Source organism: Trachurus trachurus (genome assembly GCF_905171665.1).
Source record: "Trachurus trachurus genome assembly, chromosome: 16".
In the NCBI taxonomy this organism is placed as follows: Eukaryota; Metazoa; Chordata; class Actinopteri; order Carangiformes; family Carangidae; genus Trachurus; species Trachurus trachurus.
Window position 1 is genome coordinate 32,382,758 of NC_139902.1, and position 23,266 is coordinate 32,406,023.

Consider the following 23,266-nt stretch of genomic DNA (forward strand, 5'->3'; position numbering starts at 1 on the left):
AGCGGCTGCTCCAATGATAGAAACGGTTTCACTTCCTGTCTCTCTAAATGGGCGTGGCCAACCGTTAGGGCTGGGACGATACGCTTTTCTCCCGATTCGATTCTTCTACGATTTTTTGGATGGCGATTCGATTTTTAAATTGCGATTCTACGATATCGCCGATTCTCTCGATTTTTAGTCTTTAGCATTTTTAACATTTATCTGCACACAAATACTGTAGGAGCCTAGAAATTAACATACTCCATTATAAAGTGAACTTAATACCCTTATAACCCTTTTAAAAACCTGTACTCTCTGTATGTAAAAAAAGGCGAACAAATGCACATTGCATAATATAAAATTTTTTTTTTTTTTTTTTTTTTCAAAAATTGATTTAAAAATTGTCAAAAAAGACATCGCGATATGTATGTGAATCGATTTTTTCTCCCACCCCTACCAACTGTCACCACCGTCTGTGAACGTGTGTGTGGATTTCTACAATTTGTAGGTCGATGAAAGTGAGATATTTATATTTTCTTATAACATTAAATATTTACACTACTAACAGTCATATTTAGCATGACGAAAATAATTTAAATCATTTTCACGGGAGTTCGCGGCCGTTTGTTTGACGTTGCCATGGAGATCTGTGGCCAAATCTGGCGAGAGTGTGTCGTAGAGACAGAGACAGGTCGTGAACAAAGTGGATTTTCTCCGGATCTCTCCGTCTGAAAGTTTCCATTTTGGTGTCAAACTGTTCAGAAGAGATGTGGCTTGTGAAAAATGAGTCCAACATTTACTTCAGTGACTGTGGGGAGAAAGGACAGACCATAATCTGTGTTCACGTTAAATTGTCCCATTGGAGTCAATACACTCCAGGCTGCCTCTGGTCTCCCTAAAGGGGCGTGGCCGAGCAGAAGCCTAGTGACATCATACAGGAAGCTGACTCCTCATGGAAGCTCTTGGTTTATAAACCGTCTTTGATCACATCTACAAGGTGTGTGTGTGTGTGTGTGTGTGTGTGTGTGTGTGTGTGTGTGTGTGTGTGTGTGTCTCACCGAGACGAGCGCCTCGCTGACGGAGGTGAGGACGTCGGGCCTCAGCGAGTGCAGCAGCAGCTTGTGCTCGGTGAGGACGGCGAGCAGCAGCGTGCAGGCGTTCTCCGGACCCAGGTTCTGCAGCAGCTTCAGGTAACTCGCACCGCTAGACACAGATACATTAAAGGGATAGTTCAACATTTTTGGCAAATTGGCCCATTGCCATAACCCCTATAGTCATAGCAGTAGGTTCGTTACCTTTAATTGTCGGTGCAAGCTGTTTTTAGAACGGCGGAGCAGAGCCGTGAGCTGCTCAGAGCTACGCTACGGAGGCTCATTATGGGATTTCTTGGTTTCAAACTCATCAAACTCATCAAATACACAATCCAACAACTCCACAACGCTCTGGTGGACAAGTTGTGAGCTGCACATTCACCACGCTATGAGATAATAACACAACGTTACCACACAGAGTTGTTTTAGAGGGAAATTCATGCAAAACCGCTGATGCACGTTGCCTTCAGGGACAGTTTTTCATCAACAGTCTCTGTATTTCCCTCTAAAACAACTCTGTGTGGTAACGTTGTGTTATTATCTCATAGCGTGGTACCACTGTGTTGCTAACCCTCCTTCCGGTCGTGTGCATTTGTTTTCAACAAAACCTTTTTATAATCAATCAGTGGAGTCATTTATCTAACGTCACAATTAGTCCCAAGCTGTTTAATGAAGGTAAAAATCCAACCGACTGCTGGAATAATGTTTCTGTTGTTGCACTTCCCATCTCGAGCCACTAGGTGGTGGTGTCCTGCTCATTCTCCACTGACTCAACGTATTCAACCTTTAATTTGTAAATCTCCAAACGTATTTATTAGGTGAAGCCTGTCAAAATAAAAGCTCTGGAATCGAAACCTTTTCTTCAGCCGTTATCTTTCAACTTTTATTCTGAAAAGCTGGCTTGACCATGTAATGGGCCGAATCATCTCGTTCTCATGGATACGACTTTGACAGATCATTTTTTAAATTTGGCTCAAATGTTAAACTGGGACATGAGGAGGAAGTGATTTGATGTTTGGCGGCTAAAGGTCAAAGGTCAAGGTCAGTATGACATCACCAACCTGATGGGGAGGGGGGAGGAGACGGGCTGACACAGCAGCAGGTTGTCGTACGGAGAGAGCTGCAACACACACACACACACACACACACACACACACACACACACACACACACACACACACACACACACACACACACACACACACACACACACACACACACACACACACACACACAGTTGAGTCAGTTTCAGTTATGACACAATCTTGTTTTCGCTTTGATCCTGGAAGATAAATATAAATTAATCAAACAGGTGAGTGATGATCAGGTGCAGCTCTGGCCTCTGATTGGTCGAGAAGCTGTTTTCCTCTGGGTGTATATTTCAGAGTAATTAAGTCTTATAAACTTCTCATGATGAAAGTGCTTCAGGGTTTTATTCTCTTACACAAACAATCAGGAGTCGTCAAACTGGTTTTAAAAGAGTTTTAAAATTAAAAGTGAAACTAAACGTCTGTTTCAGGTTTAACATTCTGGATGTGACACCTGGACGAACTGATCTGATTCTGCTCATATTAAAACTGAAACAACTAAAAATAATAATTATAATATTTACACATTTAGATTCCCCTCCATAGAGACATAAAACACATAAATCCAGCATCAGACCACCTGATCGATCATCAGTCAATTATCTCAAATTAACGTCATCATCACGGCCAATAACATGCTGCTTTAACATCTTCAGCTGAGTGAATTATTGGGAGAATTATTATTAAATTTCTCTGCTGATTAGAAATGATCAATAACTGGACTGATTCTGATTGGGCGTCGTTACCCAGCTCAAGTCTGCAACCAGATCCCACCCACTTCCTGTAGGAGGAGGAAGTGGAAAAACATCAATGTCAAAATAAAAGTATGGACATTTTTAGTCATTTTTTATGTCAAGTGTTATTTTACTAATTATTTTCTGATCAAGATTTAAACTTTTTCTACATTTTATTAGTTGTTTTGTCTCTTTAACAACAGGACGTGAGGTGTGGAGTTCCTCAGGGCTCAATCCTCAGACCTCTTCCATTTTCTTCAATATGTAATTATTGTAGGGATGTCACGATTACTTGTTTTCACAATTAATCGCGGTATTAAACGCCACAATTAATTAATCGTGAAGGTTCCTAAATACCGTCACTTTCCAAAAAAGATTATGTATGAACCGTATCGGCAGATTAATAGATACTTAAAATATTTTGTTTAAATACTTATTAATGTTACTATAATTTGACTATATTTGATTTTACACATTCATAGTGTTGTGAAATTAATTGATGCAAAAAAAATCGATAATCGTAATACCATGATTATTTCTCTGATAATAATCGTACCAAGAAAATCTATAATCGTGACATCCTTAAATTATTGTAAAATAAAAAGTAATTTGCTTTGTTTAAAACCAAACACCTGAGCACCAGAACGTGATCGCAGGTCTGAGTCCCGGTCTGTACCTGAACGAGGATGCGAGGTCTCTGGGGTGACGGGAACGGGACGTTGTGCATGAAACTGGAGATGTGTCTGCAGGAAACAGAGATAAGAGAGATAATCAATCAATAACAAATCAAATCAAATATCTAAAATCTAAATCTAAATATCGATAAATATGAAAAAGTCTCTAAATCCCGTTTAAGAAAATATTTATGCACATTTTGAAGAATTCAGTTCAAATGTCTCATTAGAAAAACTTGACTTGAAATAAATAATTAGTGAGTTGTTAAAGGGATACGCCAACTTTTTTTTTTCGTGTCTTGCCTCACTCCCGAGTCCATGACCAGCAGATAGACACCATCCTTTCGACTGTGCGTGCAGTAACAAGGGAGATAGAGCCGTATCGCCTGTAATTAGCTTAGCTCAAACACTGGAAGTGTATGGGTAGTGTTAGCCTGCCTCCTACCTGAGCCGAAATCAGCAGTCAGAAGCTGATTTCATTTTAGCTCTAAACTCTGTAAATATATCACTTTATCGACATTTGAAACATGTTTAGGTGAGAAAGTAGCCGTTTATATCAGCAGTGTGTCGTTAATTTGTCTAAATACCAGCTGTTTACAATTTTGTTCGGATGAATTTGGCGCTACTCAAGCTAGCCGTTGTGACCAACGCACTTCCGGTTACTTTCACAAAATAAAACACCCGTTGCCCTTTACATACAGAAAACCATGACGATAGAATTAATGCTTTTACTTTGAAATAGGAAGCTACCCTCGATGTAGCTAGCTTGAACCAAAATAAAGTGTCTTTGCTTGAACCCTCCGTTTTGACCGATCTCGTCCCGTTAGCGGCATTTGACCGCTCAAGATGCCTTACCGGAGAGTTTTGTCAGCTCTGAGACGAAGATCGGCCCGCGGATTTCCGTTTAGAGTTGCTGAAGAGTTTCTCTGATGACTTTAGGTGGAGGCAGGCTAACACTACCTATACACTTCCAGCGTTTGAGCTAAGCTAATTAGCGACTTTAGGTGGGAGGCAGGCTAACACTACCTATACACTTCCAGTGTTTGAGCTAAGCTAATTAGAGACTTTAGGTGGAGGCAGGCTAACACTACACTTCCAGCGTTTGAGCTAAGCTAATTAGCGACTTTAGGTGGGAGGCAGGCTAACACTACCTATACACTTCCAGCGTTTGAGCTAAGCTAATTAGCGACTTTAGGTGGAGGCAGGCTAACACTACCCATACACTTCCAGCGTTTGAGCTAAGCTAATTAGCGACTTTAGGTAAAGGCAGGCTAACACTACCTATACACTTCCAGTGTTTGAGCTAAGCTAATTAGCGACTTTAGGTAAAGGCAGGCTAACACTACTTATACGACGAATCTCCTTGTTGATTACAACTACTTCCAGGTAGAAAACCAGCGTGAGAACAATAGTGACGGACGAGAGTTTCTCTATATCTAATTCTTCATGTCACTATATCGCCGTTTAGACTAATCTGATGTTTGTAAAGTCTATAAAACCAATGTTTGGAGAAACATTACTATTTCACATTTCTGTAAATAGTCATGGTTATCATAGATTAGCCGGGCTAACGGTTAGCTACCTGTTTAACTTTAATAACTCAGTGACTCAATAAACGGTCCATGAAAAAATATTTTCTCCAGCGGATATCTGAGTTCCAACATGACTGAGCTAACTGGAGTAGTTTCATGTCGTGTCCCACAACGGGAGGGTTTTAACAGCTGACGTCCTGGTGTTAGCTTAGCTACCGCTGTTAGCTTAGCTACCGTTAGCTTAGCTGCTGTTAGCTTAGCTACCGCCGTTAGCTGTCCCTGTCAGCTGCAGCCACTGATGCTTTCTAGACACTGTGATTCCCCCAAACTGAATAAATACAACACATAGCAACACAAAACACACACACAGAAATAGTAATGTTTCTTCAATCATTTCAGATTTGTCTAAATGGTGATAGGGCGTGAAAAACCTGATATATAGCTAAACTCTCGTGATCTCATTCAAATTACGTGCTGGTTTTCCACCCGGAAGTAGAATGTAAACAACAAGGCGATTCGGTCTATATACTTCCAGCGTTTGAGCTGAGCTAATTACGGGCGATACGGCTCTATCTCCCTTGTTACTGCACGCACAGTTGAAAGGATGGTGTCTATCTGCTGGTCATGGACTCTGGAGTGAGGCAAGACACGTTAAAAAAAAAAAAAATGTTTGCGTATACATCCCTTTAACAGAGTTTAAAACTGACTGACTTCTCGAGCGGCAGCACGTGCGGCCCGGAGATGGAGTATCGGTAGACGAAGGTGAGGAACTTCTGGAAGACGGTGAAGAAGGGCCAGTGGGACAGGACACAGATGCTCTTCTTGACCTGGAGGCTGCGGTTGGTGATGGGCCGCCGGTCCACCACGCTGAGCAGGCCCAGCCGCACGCACTGACGCTCCGACAGCAGCTCGCGGGGAAACGACTCGTAGAACTGGATGGCCGCTCCGTAAACCTGCAGCGGGAAGAGACGGAGCGCCAGAAAAACATCTTTATTCATCCATTCATTCATTCACTCATTCATTCATTCATCCATTCATTCATTCAGAGAAACTGATCAAACATGAGCTCTCAACTGTGTCTCATCACTTTATATAATTCCTTTCTCCCATACTTCTTTCCACCATCCTTTTCCCTTCCTTCATTCCTTCCTTTTTGACCCAATCTGTTCCCCTCCTCCATCTTTTCTTTCCTTCCTTCCTCCCTCCCTTCTTTCCTTTCGTCCTTACTTCTTCCATCCTTGACCCAATCTGTTCCCTTCCTCCATCCTTCTTTTCTCCCTTTCTCCCTTACTTCTTTCCACCATCCTTTTCCCCTTCCTTCCTTCCATCCTTCTTTACTTCTTCCTTCCTTTTTGACCCAATTGACCCAATCTGTTCCCCTCCTCCAACTTTCTTTCCTTCCTTTTCCCTTCCTTCCTTCCTTCCTTCCTTCCTTCCTTCCTTCCTTCCTTCATTCCTTCATTCCTTCCTTCCTTCCTTCCTTCCTTCCTTCCTTCCTTCCTTCCTTCCTTCCTTCCTTCCTTCCTTCCTTCCTTCCTTCATCCTTAATTCTTCTTCCTTCCTTGGCCCAATCTGTTCCTTCCCTCCACCCTTCTTTTCTTCCTTTCTCCCTTATTTCTTTCCACCATCCTTTTCCCTTACTTCCCTTCGTCCTTACTTCTTCTTGCTTCCTTCCTTTTTGACCCAATTAACCCAATCTGTTCCTTCCCTCCATCTTTCTTTCCTTCCTTTTTCCCTTACTTCTTTCCACAATCCCTTTTCCCTTCCTTCCTCTCTTCTTTCCCTTCGTCCTTAATTCTTCTTCCTTCCTTCCTTTTTGACCCAATCTGTTCCCTTCCTCCATCTTTCTTTCCTTCCTTCTTCCCTTCCTTCTTTCCACAATCCCTTTTCCCTCTTCCTTCCTTCCTTCCTGACCCAATCTGTTCCCTTCCTCCATCTTTCTTTCCTCTCCTTTTCCCTTATTTCTTTCCACCATCCTTTTTCCCTTCCTTCCTTCCCTTCGTCCTTACTTCTTCTTCCTTCCTTCCTTCCTTCCTTCCTTCCTTCCTGACCCAATCTGTTCCCCTCTTCCATCTTTTTTCCTTCCCTTTTCCTCTACTTCTTTCCAAAATCCCTTTTCCCTTCCTTCCTTCCTTCTTCTTCCTTCCTTTTTGACCCAATCTGTTCCCTTCCTCCATCTTTCTTTCCTTCCTTTCTCCCTTTCTTCTTTCCACCATACCTTTTCCCTTCCTTCCTCTCTTCTTTCCCTTCGTCCTTAATTCTTCTTCCTTCCTTCCTTTTTGACCCAATCTGTTCCCTTCCTCCATCTTTCGTTCCTTCCCTTTTCCCTTCCTTCTTTCCACCATACCTTTTCCCTTCCTTCCTCCCTTCTTTCCCTTCGTCTTTACTTCTTCCTTCCTTGACCCAATCTGTTCCCTTCCTCCATCCCTCTTTTCTTCCTTTCTGCCTTACTTCTTTCCACCATCCTTTTCCCCTTCCTTCCTTCCTTCTTGACCCAATTGACCCAATCTGTTCCCTTCCTCCATCTTTCTTTCCTTCCTTCCTTCCCCTTCGTCCTACCTTCCTTGACCCAGGAGGACAACATGAGGGTTAAGATTAAGATTTAGACATTTTAACATTTAACCAATCAAACTACTTCTCCTCCGGCTGTTAGAGGAAATACAGAAGTTTGAATTTCCTTTTCCGAGAACCTTAAACACATCTCTGCAAGTTTATCAGATCTTTTATTGTATTGCAGCTGCTAAAATAAGAGTCGGTTTGACTTCTGCAAAATGTAGAGGCTGTTGATTATTATCAGTTAATCTGATCATTTAACTGATTAAACTGATAAATCATCTGGTTTATAAAACTTCTATATAAAAGTATAAAATGTCAGAGAATCCAAATATAGAAAGGTATTAAACTGTCACTTTAGAGAAGCTGCACACAGTGAATGTTGATTATTTCTGCTTTAAATTATCCAAAACAATGAAACACTGAAGTTTCTATCAATAAACTGATTGATTATTTGATATATATCCTTCTTTATTGAATTGTTCTGCACCAGTTCATCCAGTCTCCTATAAACTGGAACCACAAAACTCTCAACAACTTCAATAAGAAAACATCGGTGACTTGTCAAATACACACATTATATCAATTATGTCTTACGAATCGATGAATAAATAAATGTGTGTGTGTGTGTGTGTGTGTGTGTGTGTGTGTGTGTGTGTGTGTGTGTGTGTGTGTGTGTGTGTGTGTGTGTGTGTGTGTGTGTGTTGCTGCTCCACCTTGTCCCCGCAGGCGGAGGTGAGGACGAAGGTGGAGAAGACGGGCAGCTGGTACTTGGTGTTGAGCGGCCAGCTCTCCACGGTGACGCCCATCGGCAGACAGAAGACCGGCACCGACTCGGGCAGAGGAAACGTCTCCAGGTCGTCGTCCGGGTAGCGGCTAATCAGACCTGAGGAGGACACACACACACACACACACACACACACACACACACACACACACACACACACACACACACACACACACACACACACACACACACACACACACACACACACACACTTTATATATGTACACACTTCATACAGATCAATACAAACTTTATACATATTAAATGTAAATTTTAAAGTGGGGTTGTATGATCTACAAATAGCCCCAAAGAAACGGCCTATTTTCACGGCCTAAAAGAGGTTTTACCTGAAAAAAAAATGCACAGTTCCATTGTTCGCTATAATATAATTTTTTCCAGCCCTTCAAAGTGCAGGAAAAACACAGTTTTTATTTGGACCGAACCAACTGCTGATCGGCGGGCGCTAACCCTGGGCGGAGGGATACGTGAGTTGGTTAGGTCCAAATAAAAACTGTGTTTTTCCTGCACTTTGAAGAGCTGGAAAAAATTATATTATAGCGAACAATGGAACTGTGTATTTTTTTTCAGATAAAACCTCTTTTAGGCCGTGAAAATAGGCCGTTTCTTTGGGTCTGTTCACAACAATGTATGTTGTAAATCTCTGGGCAGGGCTATTATGGGCTGGCGTTGCTAACGGGAGGAGTGCAGAGAGTCTTCTACTGCAATTAAAGTACTTAGGGGCTATTTGTAGATCATACAACCCCACTTTAAAAAAAAATGCTACTATCCCTTTAATGCTGTGTTGTCAGTGTTTATGTGCAGATACTCACTGGCTTCGTAGACCAGGGCGTTGGCTTTGGCCACAGCTCTCTTATAGCACATGTAGAGGGCCGGACCCCACTGACACACACAATATACATATATATTAATATTTATCCAAACGATCAATCATAGTAATAACTATATCAATCAATCAATCAATCAATCAATCAATCAATCAATCAATCAATCAATCAATCAATCAATCAATCAATTTTATTTATATAGCACCTTTCAAAGCAAATAAATGCCATTCAAAGTGCTTTACATTGATTGAAAAAGTATAAGAGGTGAATGACATGGAGACTAATGCACGAAGATTAAAAACAAAATATATAAAATATAACAATAGTAAAAAATAACAACTTTTAACAACACTAAAATTTAATAAAATAGTATAAAATGCAGGATAGAAATAAAGGTCAAAATATAAAAACACTCAAAAGAAAGATAACAATAAGAGAGAAGAAAGTGACAAATGGAAGAATGTGAAACTGGAGAATAGAATAAGATAACTATGAGACTATAATGACATAAAAGCCAGATTAAAGAGATGGGTTTTTAGCCGACGTTTGTAACTTAACTATAATAACTATTAAAGGGATAGTTCAACATTTTGGCAAATTGGCCCATTGCCATAATCGCTATAGTCATAGCAGTAGGTTCATTACCTTTAATTGTAGGTGTAAGCTATTTTCAGAACGGCGGAGCGCAGCAGCTGGCTGCTCAGAGCTACGCTATGGAGGCTAATGGAATTTCTTGGTTTCCCTCATTAAACTCATCAAATTCAACATCCCAAAACTCCACAGCGCTTTTGTAGACAAGTTGTGACCTGCACATTCACCACGCTATGAGATAATGACGGAACGATACGAAACGGAGCCGTTTTCGAGGTAAATACAGGGTAAATACGGAGACTGCTTGCTGAAAGACTGTCCCTGAACGCAACGCGCATCAGCGGTTTTGTATGAATTTACCTCGAAAACGGCTCCGTTTCGTATCGTTCCGTCATTATCTCATAGCGTGGTGGTTGTGCAGCTAACAACTTGTCTACAAAAGCGCTGTGGAGTTTTGGGATTTTGTATTTGATGAGTTTGATGAGGGAAACCAAGAAATTCCCTTAGCCTCCATAGCGTAGCTCTGAGCAGCCTGCTGCTGCGCTCCGCTGTACTAAAAATAGCTTACACCTACAATTAAAGGTAACGAACCTACTGCTAAGACTATAGCAATTATGGCAATGGGCCAATTTGCCAAAATGTTGAACTATCCCTTTAAGATGACTGACTGATGTTGTAATTTTCTAATCAAAATGTCAAATATTAGTTTTTTACAGATTCTCTAATGTGTGAATTTGCGGATTCACTTTGTCGTACAGACGGTGGACATTTTTTTCAGCATCATCAGCCGGTAAAAATAATCATTTTCTGCAGCTTTTTCAAAAGTGCTAGCGTTAGAAATAACACAGTTTTTTACAGAGTGGGTTGTCTGTTATCAGAAGATCGGTGGTTCGATTCCCGGCTCTTGACTTAAAATGTTTCTTCCTTTTTTTTTTTTGTGGTTGCTTCAGTTTAACTTTGCTGTTTCTGCAGCTGTTTTTCATCACGGCAGGAAGTGTTGGATAGTTATTTACAGCAGCTTCAAATCAAAAAGCAGAATGAAAACCTTCAGTACCAACAGAACAGTGGTTAAAGGGATAGTTCAACATTTTGGCAAATTGGCCCATTGCCATAATCCCTATAGTCATAGCAGTAGGTTTGTTACCTTTGATTGTTGGTGCAAGCTGTTCTTAGAACGGCGGAGCAGAGCCGTGAGCTGCTCAGAGCTACGCTACGGAGGCTCATTATGGGATTTTTTTTGGTTTCCCTCATCAAACTCATCAAATACAGAGACTGCTTGATGAAAAACTGTCCCTGAAGGCAACGTGCATCAGTGGTTTTGCATGAATTTCCCTCTAAAACAACTCTGTGTGGTAACGTTGTGTTATTATCTCATAGCGTGGTGAATGTGCAGCTCACAACTTGTCCACCAGAGCGTTGTGGAGTTGTTGGATTGTGTATTTGATGAGTTTGATGAGGGAAACCAAGAAATCCCATAATGAGCCTCCGTAGCGTAGCTCTGAGCAGCTCACGGCTCTGCTCCGCCGTTCTAAAAATATCTTGCACCGACAATTAAAGGTAACGAACCTACTGCTATGACTATAGGGATTATGGCAATGGGCCAATTTGCCAAAATGTTAAACTATCCCTCTAATATAGTTATAATAAACGTTCCATCAGACATGTATGGTCCCTCTCTCTTGCCGTAGTCCTCACCATGCCCGTGTTGAGGTTCTTGTCCACGCGGCAGAAGGTGTGCGGCGCCACCTCGGCCTTGCTGGGCAGCAGCAGAGCGATGTCGGTGACGCCCAGCGTGTGCAGCGCCTGCGACTCCAGCGCGCGGCGGTAGGTGAGGAAGACGCGGTGGGCCGTGGGCGCTCCGCCGGCGCTCAGGCTGGCCGAGCGGCTGTAGGGCGTGGTCTCGATGACGTACCAGCCCTGCTTCACCTGCTCCTTCCCCTCGTACAGAACCCTGAGGACACACAGGCATGGCAACGGCCGTGGTTTTAATGTTTTAACAAAGTCTCAGACAATAGGATGAATCTCCTTGTTGTTTACAACTACTTCCGGGTAGAAAACCAGCATGAGAACAATAGTGACGGACGAGAGTTTCGTTCTATATATCTAAGTTTTCATGTCACATCACCATTTAGACTAATCTGATGTTTGTAAAGTTTATAAAACCAATGATTGGACAAACATTACTATTTATGTGTGCACATTTTTGTAATTAGTCATGGTCATCATAGATTAGCCGGGCTAACGGTTAGCTACCTGTTTAACTTTAATAACTCAGTGACTCAATAAACGCTCCATGAAAAAATATTTTCTCCAGCGGATATCTGAGTTACAACATGACTGAGCTAACTGGAGTAGTTTCATGTCGTGTCCCACAACGGGAGGGTTTTAACAGCTGACGTCCTGCTGTTAGCTTAGCTACCGCCATTAGCTTAGCTACCGCCGTTAGTTTAGCTGCCGTTAGCTTAGCTACCGTTAGCTGTCCCTGTCAGCTGAGCCACTGATGCTTTCTAGACACCGTGATTCCCCCAAACTGAATAAATACAACACATAGCAACACAAAACACACACAGAAATAGTAATGTTTCTTCAACCATTTCAGATTTGTCTAAACGGTGATAGGGCGTGAAAAATATGATATATATAGCTAAACTCTCGTTCGTTACTACGATCTCATTCAAATTACGTGCTGGTTTTCTACCCGGAAGTAGAATGTAAACAACAAGGCGATTCGGTCTATAAGGAGAAACTGTGTCTCACCACTTCTTGTTTGACAACCATCCCCACCCCTGTCAGTCACTGTTGGACCAGCAACATTTACGTATGAAATGACTCATATTTCACCTAAAAAACCTGCTCTTTCATCCTATAAGTTACCTAATTCAAACTTCAACGGTATCGATACTAGTCAAAATTTAGACTTGGTCCAAAATATTAGTTTTTGACCTTAAAAAAAATGTGTTTTGGCTGTAAAACCTACACACTTCTTCGCACAGCCATGCGAATTCACATGCAATGTCAGAGAGTGAGTGGGTACACATGATATTGATCACATAACGCTAAGGTTATCCCTTATTGGTGAAAGTGATGCTGTTACAACCATCCCCAGTCTCCCCTAAATAAAAATGTTGTGAATGAAGAAGGGCTCTCCCTCCTTACAAAAGCCAATTTAACCACTGTTGACAACCACGACTAAAGACAACTGAGGCAATATCTACGAAAATATGCGCAAATTTGCATTACTTTTCCAAAACAGAAATCTGAACAATGGATAAAGCTACAAAAAATTCTAGTTGACATAGAGTCAGAAGTTTTTACAGAGGGGATTCTGGATATCTCTTTTTATCACTCTGTAAATGAGAAAATACTGTCACCAATTTCTCAATGTATTCAGGAATAAAATGTTGTATTTATGAGGCTTTGAATGATATCAACAATCCCCTCTGTAAAAACCTTCAGAATATAGAAAGGGATCGAAGTGGAAGGTTTGGTGTCTGTAAGTGCTGCTGAAGTGGAGATTTCTAGCTCAGAGTCTGAGTCTGAAAAACTCTTTCTGAGAAAACGGCCTTTAAAGACTTGGACGGTAAAATTACATAGATTGTTATTGTCAATCCTACTTTTATGATTTGTTGCTGATACAAAGGAAATGACCATTTTTGGAGCACACATGGTTGTTCAGGAGAGAGAGCTTTGCAACGATACCTGACATGACATGGGTCAGACTAACTTTTGGTGAATTTAGGAGAAATTTACAGTTGAAATAAACAAAATAAGGTACAATTAAATTTAAAAAAAAACACCTTAATGTGCATTTTCTACCATTTCTTTCCACTATTCTGAAAGAAGACATAATGAAGCAAAATAGCCCATCGGCAGACAGACAGAAGACCAGCATCTCTGTCTCAGCACTTCCTGTTTGACAATCATGACTAAAGAAAACTCCTCTGAAACCTGATGATCCTCAGTGAGTTAGTGACTTTTATTTTGCTGTGGACATCTGGGATAATAATATAATCAGGAAGTGTAAGTCACACTGAGGCTAAAAATACACGTGTGACTGTGTTCAGAGGAACGAGGCCAAGAAGAAGAAGACAACGAACGTCCACTCAGCTCGTTAACGCTAACGTGATGATTTTACTATGATCAGTGAAATAATCTTCATCATGACTCAAAGTGTTTCCACCTGGAACCAGTGGCCGTCTCATTAACACGTTCACACAGACCAATCCTGGCAGCCTGTGAGGAGAGGGGGCGGGGCTAAACACACCTGAGAGAGTTAGCATTAGCACAACTGCTAACACTGTGTCACCCAGTGCCGGTAACAAGCTAACAAACAAAATTAACAAATAAAAGATTCTTACTATAAGCAGATAAATGCTAACTGTGCTAACAGGATGCTGATTGTCCTGAAGATTCTGAAATCTGCTGATGATGTTCTAATAAAGATGCTAAAAACAGCAACCTTTCTAAATGCTAATGACACCAACCATCATATCCACGACTACTGAAACCATGGAAACATAAACATACAATTCCACTAGAAGAGCAAAACTGGCAATTTTTTGACGTTCGGCTACGTTCCAACCGGTAACCATAGGAACAGGTCGGAAAAACAAGAGTTACGGGTTGCCTGGAACGCACCATAAGTGTTCTGAAAACAGCTAACTGTGCTAAGTTCTGGAAATGTCATTTTTCAAGAGGTTAGGCTACTGTTGTTAGCATCTTTATTGAAACAAGTAGCCAACCATCTTTAGCAATTTCTGAATTTTCAGGACAATTATCATCCTGTTAGCACAGAGGATTGTAACTGGAGGAACTCTAAAACCTCTGATCTACTGACACCTGATGCTCTCAGTGTGTCGGACTGATAAAGATGAACTCATGAACCAGTTTCCTCCTCCTCCTCCTCCTCCTCCTCAGCTCTGAGCTTCTGGTCCATTTGTTTCCTCCCCGTTCATCACAGAACATAAAACAAAAGGAGAGCAGCTGTAATCTGATGTCTGCTCTGCTCTGAGAGGATTCACCTCGTTATCTCCCAACACGAGTGTGTAATCCACAGTAATTAAATAATTCAACAGGAACAATAGAAGAGAATCAGTGTGTGTGTGTGTGTGTAGAGTCCAGGACACGACGTTTGCCCACCACCACCACCACATTCACCATGTTACATAACCAGCTCTTATATAAACGGAGCTTTAACATGCAGCTCCAGCTCCACCGCTCTGTGACGAGACGTTTCAGAGGGAAACGGCAGAATAATCCACAGCAGCAAACATCACTAACCGACTGTAGAAAGAGCAAATAATCCCTCAGAGCGAGATGGGAGAGGAGAGGAGGGGAGGGGGGGGGGGGGCACAGGGTGAGGGTTCAGGTTTATTCTGGGAGCGTCACATCATCACAGCAAAGAGGAGCCAGAGGAGTTACGGTCGGTGACTCTGATGTCTGTGAATGAACGCAGCTCAGTCTGAAACGTTTGAACCTTTTTCTCATCAGCACCTGAAGTTCAAACTCTTCAAACTAACTCAGATACTTCAGAGTAAAGTAGGAAACAACAGTTGGGTCATTCTACGAAACGGGTGCCATTTGTGTCCGCAATGTTTGATGAGATGCACAAGACAAGGCACAAAAAATGCATCCAAGTGTGTTTTCAAAGTTTAAATCAAGTGTTATTATTAACATGATAGATGGGGTTCGTCAAGCATGACCTTACCACCCCGTCACGCAAATTAGACAGGGAAAACCGTTTTTATTCAGTTTTTTTCAATATTAATAGAAAGAAAATTATATTTCAAATTGAATGCATGTACTTTAGTTCTTGGAACTTGACCATATGGAGAATTACAGTCATTTTGGCATGAAATGTACCACCCCGTCACGTTTTAGTGTGACACGAGTGGTATGTGACGGGGTGGTAATGGGTGGTAGGCATAGTACTGGCATAGTACTGTATTTAGCAATTAAAGCTGGGGTCTGTAATCCTGTTCAGAAGCACTTTTCGTTATACTGGGGGAAATGGCCCGTCTAATTTCAGAGGAATCAGTGCATTATGTCATCAGGAAAAGGAACGGAGAAAAACAGAGCTCTGTGACAGCCGCAGGACTGAGAAAACTCCGCCCAATCTGTATCCTTCAGACCGAAGGGCACGGATTGGTCGAAGTTTGCTCGGAGAGTAAAGAACCAATCAGATGCCTCCGTGTCTCGTTCTGCACCCGCCCCCCTCCTACGCGCGCGTGCACTGTCTTCACGTCTCGCTGTTGTTGCCGGCTGGAAAAAGTCAGCACTGCTCTGCAGAAGAACGGATTTCATGCTCATTTCTGAGCAATGGCTGAGAAAACGCAGCCCAAATCACCACTTCCACGGTTACTTGTAACGACTCGCCCCGAGAAAAAGGCAAGGAAGAGAAAGCCGGAGGAAGAAAAGGCTGGCTGCGGACAAAACGGCTCGGGATCAGTCTATGCTCTGGATGCGGCAAGAGGCTAAACCAGAGTACATCGGTGTAGCTTCAGGTCGGTGGAAACAACTGAGGGATCTGGGCCTGAAAAGTGATGCCGAGGTTGCTGTCTTCTGCTGGACAGGTAATTATTTGTTTTGCTTCGGGGAGGATTTCTTATTTTCATGAAATATGTAGGCTAACTTTTGCTAACGTAGCTATTGTAGCTTGTATTAGCCAAATGCTAATATTAGCTTCTCTGTGGGTTTAAAACTGGTCGGTGGCGCTAGTATTGAATAGATTCTACCATAGTCGTCAGTGTCTGCATTATTATTGTGATAAAAGACGCACATATGTTGGCTTTTACGTTTTACAACTGTTGCGTATTTATGTTTTCATAGTCATGACATGAGAAGGATCGATCAACCTCGACGCAGTCTGAACGGATTGATTAGGCCCCGCTAGCTTCAACTACTGTTTCCAAGTCTCTGTCCACGGTGAGTTCAACTTGCTGCTGCTGCTGCTGCTGCTGCTGCTGCTGCTATTGCTATGAATATGAATTTGACCAACGTTGTCTTTGGTGTGGTGTAAAAATCTGTCTTTCATATCTAGCCCTTTCTGTTTTATGTGGCTCAAAGTGCTATTTGAGGTACTTCAGAAAAGTATTATTGCACATATAGTATATATACATTATATGAAGTGATATCTGCCGTATCATTATACAGACATTGAGTAAATGTTAGTGATTATCTTTTGAGAAATATGATGGCCTGAGGATAACACCTGTCCTTCACCTTAGGAGGTCCAGCACTCCACACAGAGTTGTTAACATCAACTACAACAACCACCAACACTAAAATAAAACACAGCTACCATAGGTACCTCTAACTTTGTGTGGTGTTGGTGGAGTAATTGATAATGTTACAAGCTTGTCTATGGACTATACTCTGTTAGCTGCTATGCAGAGAGGATAGGGGAAAACTGAGGATCTTCTCAACAGTTTATATAAATCTTTATGCCTTTTTGTTCTGTCAAAACATCTTCCTTTCAACTGCCAAACCCAAGATTTCTATTTCTACATATAAACAGTTCTGTGTTTTGTGCTCTATGAATGAAGGGTAAATGTATGTTGATGCTGCACTGACAGTATTCTCTAATTCTGCAATCTTCACAGAGATGATGACTTCTCAGTAGCTGGGGTTCAGGAATCAGACATTAGCTGCCCAGAGGAGACAGCTCTTCAGCAATTGGATGCAAGGTATGTTACTGTGACAACCATCCCTGCTGCCTTGCTCTCTCTCTCCTCACAGCATCAGGGTGGTCAGTGGCCGAAGCTGCACCTGGGCTCTGGGGAGGCTGTGGTCTACAACTCCCTCCTGGAGTCAGCTGCTCTCCCTCTCTCCTGCCTGCAACACCTCCTGCTCTTTGGTTGATGTTTTGGTTCTGTTTTTACACTCTATAACACCCCACACACACACATACTCTTCCATCCATACACCCACTTACATCACTGATCTTACAGACCACACACGCCATGCTTAGTTTGTTCTTTTTCAATCCTTTTTAATCAGGAAAAAAAGGGGCAAAAAATATTATTGGCATTTTTGAAGAGGACACTTTTGTCCCTAAATGATAAGAACGTATGTTTTTCATAAGGGTGTAGGTTATAGGTTGTATCACAGCCACCACACTAGACAGGAGTTACCTCCTGCTCCTTATGATGTTGCTCCTTTCAGACGTTGTTCAACTGGGGCAGAGCTTTATGCTTCAGACCTTGACGCATAAAACTCCACCCCGAGTAAACTGTAAGCTAATATGAATGTATCACACAAAGCTTATTATCTTTTCTCTTATTACAGATACGGCAAGGTGTACAATAAAAAGTCGAAGAAGTGGAGCCTTTCCACAGAAAAGGTGGAGATGGACTACAGTTACATTGCAGATCAACAGAGCTGACAAAACACTCCTCATACACAGCCTGACCTGTCTGCCTTCCCTGGAAACACCTTTTCCATGTAAACACCTTCTCCAATGTGTAGATATACTCATGTTGAAAATGTACAGATACTTATGTAACAATAAAGGGTTATACCAACTTTGTTGTAATTTTTCTGTAATCACTTATTTTTGTTGTGGTGGTGAGAAAATGTATAGCTTCTTTTGCAGAAATACTAAAATGAAAGGCATTCATCACTTTCAAATTTTTATTAAAAACAATATAAATAACAAAAGACAAAATTTAAATATAAGTCAAAAATATAAATAAGAATAATAAAATAACTTTGGAATGTACAGACTGTAAACCTCAGTGTAAATTTGACAGGAATCTAATGTAGAACACAGTATAAACGGCAGGGCTCTAGTAAATCTTACAGTGTGTTTACACTCTACAAGGGACAAAACCTTTATACTGTCCATGAGGATCTGGGTAGCGGTCTCTTTATTTTCCAGACACAGGAACTAGGTAGATGTGGAGCTGGAGGGCCTGGTGGAGGAGCATCTCCTGATGCTGACATCTGCAGGTATCAAACAGGAGGTTTGGGTTGATGAGATTCTTCCAAGCTCAAGTCGTTCATTTCTAGCCTGTGAAGAGAATAGTTCATCAAGGAGATTAGACTTTCTCATCATGTTGTCCTTTATTATTACTAATATTACTGGAATTTCATTTATTATTTTTTGTATGTTTATATTTTTCCCTTTACAGTTTATGAATGACAATGAACTCTCTAACAGAAATGTTGTGTTCACAGTAAATGGCATGTCATTGTTTACAGTTGTTTACAGTTCTTGATTATGTTGAGATCAAGAGAAAAAAAAGGCTCAGACTGTAGCTCGGTCTGAGCCAGTGCTGTCATCGTGTAAACTAACAATCAAACAACAAAGATATCGTTATCCTATTAGCATATCTGCCTAACTAATTCATGTAGCCAAATTGAGATATTGGCCTAAATTTACTTTCCTAACACTTCTGCATCACCCTGCATCATTTTCAATGAAAAACTGAGTTAGGCAGATATGCTATGTGACTATTAAAAACACTAAATACACGTTTGTCAGTGAAAAACACATCACAATCAGGCTAACTGTTACAATGTAATTTAGCTGATGGGTCTGAATCCAGCCGGATCCTCGGGAAGATTCAGCAGATTCAGACCTTCAGACCCGACCTGCCCCTGGGTCTGCACAGACTGATGTGCTATAAAACAAACAAAAATAATAATAATATAGTTTACTTACAGGTACGGTAAGTGAGACATGACTGTTTGTTGTCGTCCAAAACTACTCCTAGCTCGTTAGCTCGTAGCTCGTAGCCCTTAGCTCGTAGCTGTCCTCTCCTCCGTGCTGCTTCTGTGCGCGTGCGAGTTTGTGGGGGCGTGGCTTGGACGGACTCACTGACGGGAGGGGGAGCAGGGGGGAGGAACTTTAGGAGGTGCTTTTTTCAAATCTTGCTCGCTCTCTTGCTAGTTTTCCAGGATTACAGACCCTAGCTTTAATGAATATGGGCAGGGCTATTATGGGCTGGCGTTGCTAACGGGAGGAGTGTAGAGAGTCTTCTACTGCAATTAAAGTACTTAGGGGCTATTTGTAGATCATACAACCCCACTTTAAAAAAAAATGCTACTATCCCTTTAATATTAATGTGCGATGTAGTGGCTCAGCCTGTGACATCACAACATGATGTTTACATTGGGTGTAAACTGAAGGAGCGGTTGTCTCACCCCAGGTCGAGGACGGGCGGCTTGTCCCTCCCTCTCCGGTAGCAGAGGAAGAGGTGAGGGTTGTTGATGAGGCCGGCGCTCAGCTCGGCCGAGTGTCCCCCCAGCGTCTTCTCGATGCAGGTGAAGCCCTCGGGCACCTCCTCCCCCAGCCCCTTGGCGATGACGGCCAGGTCCGTCACCGGCTCCACGGCCCGGCCCGACGAGGACGAGGAGGACGAGGAGGAGGAGGAGGAGGAAGAGGAGTAGGAGGAGTAGGAGGAGGTCTTCCCGTCCTCATCCAGGGGCCTCCAGGGGCCCGCGGGGTCCAGACCCGCCACCACGAAGTAGTCCACCAGCTGGGGACATTTCTCCTCCGTCATGCCGCCGCTCTGCCCTCCACTGGGGGAGAGAGAGAGAGAGAACAACATTTATTTAGTGGAGAACAGGAAACAGCAGCGTTTTCTTTCCTCAGCGCCATAAAACAACGATCAGCAGTTGAGTTTTTAAAGGGATAGTTCACCCAAAATTCAAATTTCACTCATTATCTCCTCCTCAGAGTCCTCCGTTCCTTCTCTGAGTTACAGGGGGTCTCGGCGCAGCAGTGCATTTCCATATAATGGTTGTCAATGGATACCAACTTTCTTCGTAACAAAAAGACACACCAAAAAACATCCAAATACCTCCATGCTGCTCGTATGTAATGTCCCTCTTGTATTGAAGCCCCAATGAGAATTTTTTTTTAATAAGTTTATATTTTAAGCTTGTTTGTAGCGGAAGCTCCCAGTGTCTCAGTTCACTGCTCTTCCTGTGTCAGTGCAAATCTCGCGTGATTTGCACTGACACAGGAACAATTTCTCATGTTGGGGCTTCAATACAAGAGGGACATTATGGACGAGCAGCATGGAGGTATCTGGATGTTTTTTGGTGTGTCTTTTTGGACGAAGAAAGTTGGTATCCATTGACAACCATTATATGGATAAATACTGCTGCACGGAGCCCCCCGTAACTCAGAGAAGGAACGGAGGACTCTGAAACTTCTCCCAGCTCTTAGTCCACATGAGGGTGAGTAGATAATGAGTGAAAATAGAATTTTGGGTGAACTATCCCTTTAAAAAGATAATACAGTATAAAGGTAGATGTTTGTGTCAAAGCTCCATACAGTATAAAGGTAGATGTTTGTGTTAAAGCTCCATACAGTATAAAGGTAGATGTTTGTATTAAAGCTCCATACAGTATAAAGGTAGATGTTTGTGTTAAAGCTCCATACAGTATAAAGGTAGATGTTTGTGTTAAAGCTCCATACGGTATAAAGGTAGATGTTTGTGTTAAAGCTCCATACAGTATAAAGGTAGATGTCCATGTGTAGTGTGATTATAAAGCAGCTCTAGGTTCTATATTAATACTGTGAAAGTATCAAAGCCTCAGTCCACAGAGAAATGCACACAGCCTGTATTCAGAAACTGAGCCTTAAAACCAGCCGTCAGGACTTCCTGTACCTTTGTGATGTCACAACTAAGCCCCGCCCCCTCACCACCACCTGGACAACACCATCCAACAACAAGAACTTTGCAGGATTTGGTTTCTCTGAGTGTTTTATTCTGAAACAGAGAGGCTCAGAGTCTCCTCCTCTCTTCTGTTGTTACTAGAGCTCCAGAGACTGGATTTATTTTGCAAACAGTTTGTCGACTCGTCAGCGGCTCAGAGATAATCTGACTGAGACGTTTCTCTGTCTCTACTGCTTCTGCTGCTCATCACCGTTTTCAAACAAACCAGAGACAAATGAGACGAATCTGAAAACCACTCAAATCTGCTGAGTCACTAATTAAACAACAGGTTGTCTGCAGATCTTCATCATCACTCACATCGTTTCACACACACACACACACACACACACACATCAGAGTCTCATTTGTCTCGTTAACGCCACGTTCACGCTTCACTACGGTCTGCTGCTTCGTCAACGTCGTCGACAAAAACTGTTGTATGAATAAAGTTAATTGTGGCGAAGCTGAGAAGTGAAACTGAAAACAAGACACACACACATATACACACACACACACACACACACACACACACACACACACACACACACACACACACACACACACACACACACACACACACACACACACACACACACACACACAAGCTGCAAACCATGACTCAGAGTCCTGGAGGTCAAGCCACTGAGTCACTGCCCTGGATCTCATCAGCCAATCAGAGGACAGAGAGAGAGAGAGAGAGGAAGCTCCTTTAATATCCGACCTGACTCGTCCCTTTTTGGGAAATTTTTACGTATTTTTCTTTGTTTAAATAAATTCTGAATAATGAGCTGGAGAGATCACGACCGGTCGCCATGACGATGCAATATGTGATTAAGCTGCAGCAGCACAGAGGGCAGCATGTGTGTGTGTGTGTGTGTGTGTGTGTGTGTGTGTGTGTGTGTGTGTGTGTGTGTGTGTGTGTGTGTGTGTGTGTGTGTGTGTGGTATAAAAATAGGCCGTGCACCGATGATGATGATGATGATGCTGTGCGATGCTGAAAGCTCTTATGTAACTAAATGTCCGCTGCCCTCTCTCACCCTTCATCCTCCTCCTCCTCCTCCTCCTCCTCTGGAGAGCGAGAGGGAAAACAGAGGAGACAGTGAATGCATCACAATGAAACAACCCCCACCCCCCCCCCCCCCCCCCCACCCCCTCCTCCTTTTGGCAGCCATCTGAAAAGCTGAACTTTGACGGATCAACAGTCTGAGTCTGAAACATTTTGCTGCATCACAGTCTCCAGCCTCTAAGAGGGAAAGGCTTCATCGTCTTTTCTGGTTTTTAAAATTTAATGTTGAATCTGTTTTTTTTTTCATTTTGGTGTTCTACTGGTTTTACTTTTGCTGTCAGAAACTTTAAAGTGCTGAATAAAATATTAATATGATGATAAACTTGCTGTAAGTTATGTTACGTTACACCGGCTTCGTAATGTTATGTTATGTCATGTTACGTTATGCTTTGTCATGTTATGTTATGCTTTGTCATGTTACATTGTGCTTTGTAATGTTATGTTATGTCATGTTACGTTATGCTTTGTTATACCTTGTCATGTTATGCTTTGTCATGTTGTTATATTATGTTATGTTATGCCTTGTCATGTTATGTTATGCTTTGTCATGTTATGTTTTGTCCCATCATGTTATGTTTTGTCATGTTACATTATGCTTTGGCATGTTATGCTATGCTATGTCCTGTTATGTCATGTTATGTTATGTTATTCGGTGCT

General features: G+C 42.1%; 1 protein-coding gene across 1 annotated transcript in view; it reads right to left on the minus strand.

Moving 5' to 3' along the window:
- Positions 1 to 23,266, minus strand: part of dennd4b (DENN/MADD domain containing 4B) — a 68,515-nt gene that overhangs the window by 26,331 nt on the left and 18,918 nt on the right. The window contains exons 2-9 of the mRNA XM_083989283.1: positions 20,021 to 20,398; positions 11,570 to 11,825; positions 9,269 to 9,338; positions 8,368 to 8,537; positions 5,810 to 6,051; positions 3,569 to 3,635; positions 2,132 to 2,190; positions 1,038 to 1,182 (exon numbers count right to left, since the gene is read on the minus strand). Coding sequence (XP_083845409.1) covers positions 1,038 to 1,182; positions 2,132 to 2,190; positions 3,569 to 3,635; positions 5,810 to 6,051; positions 8,368 to 8,537; positions 9,269 to 9,338; positions 11,570 to 11,825; positions 20,021 to 20,379 — 1,368 coding nt within the window. The 5' untranslated portion in view covers positions 20,380 to 20,398. The remainder of the gene's footprint in view (positions 1 to 1,037; positions 1,183 to 2,131; positions 2,191 to 3,568; positions 3,636 to 5,809; positions 6,052 to 8,367; positions 8,538 to 9,268; positions 9,339 to 11,569; positions 11,826 to 20,020; positions 20,399 to 23,266) is intronic.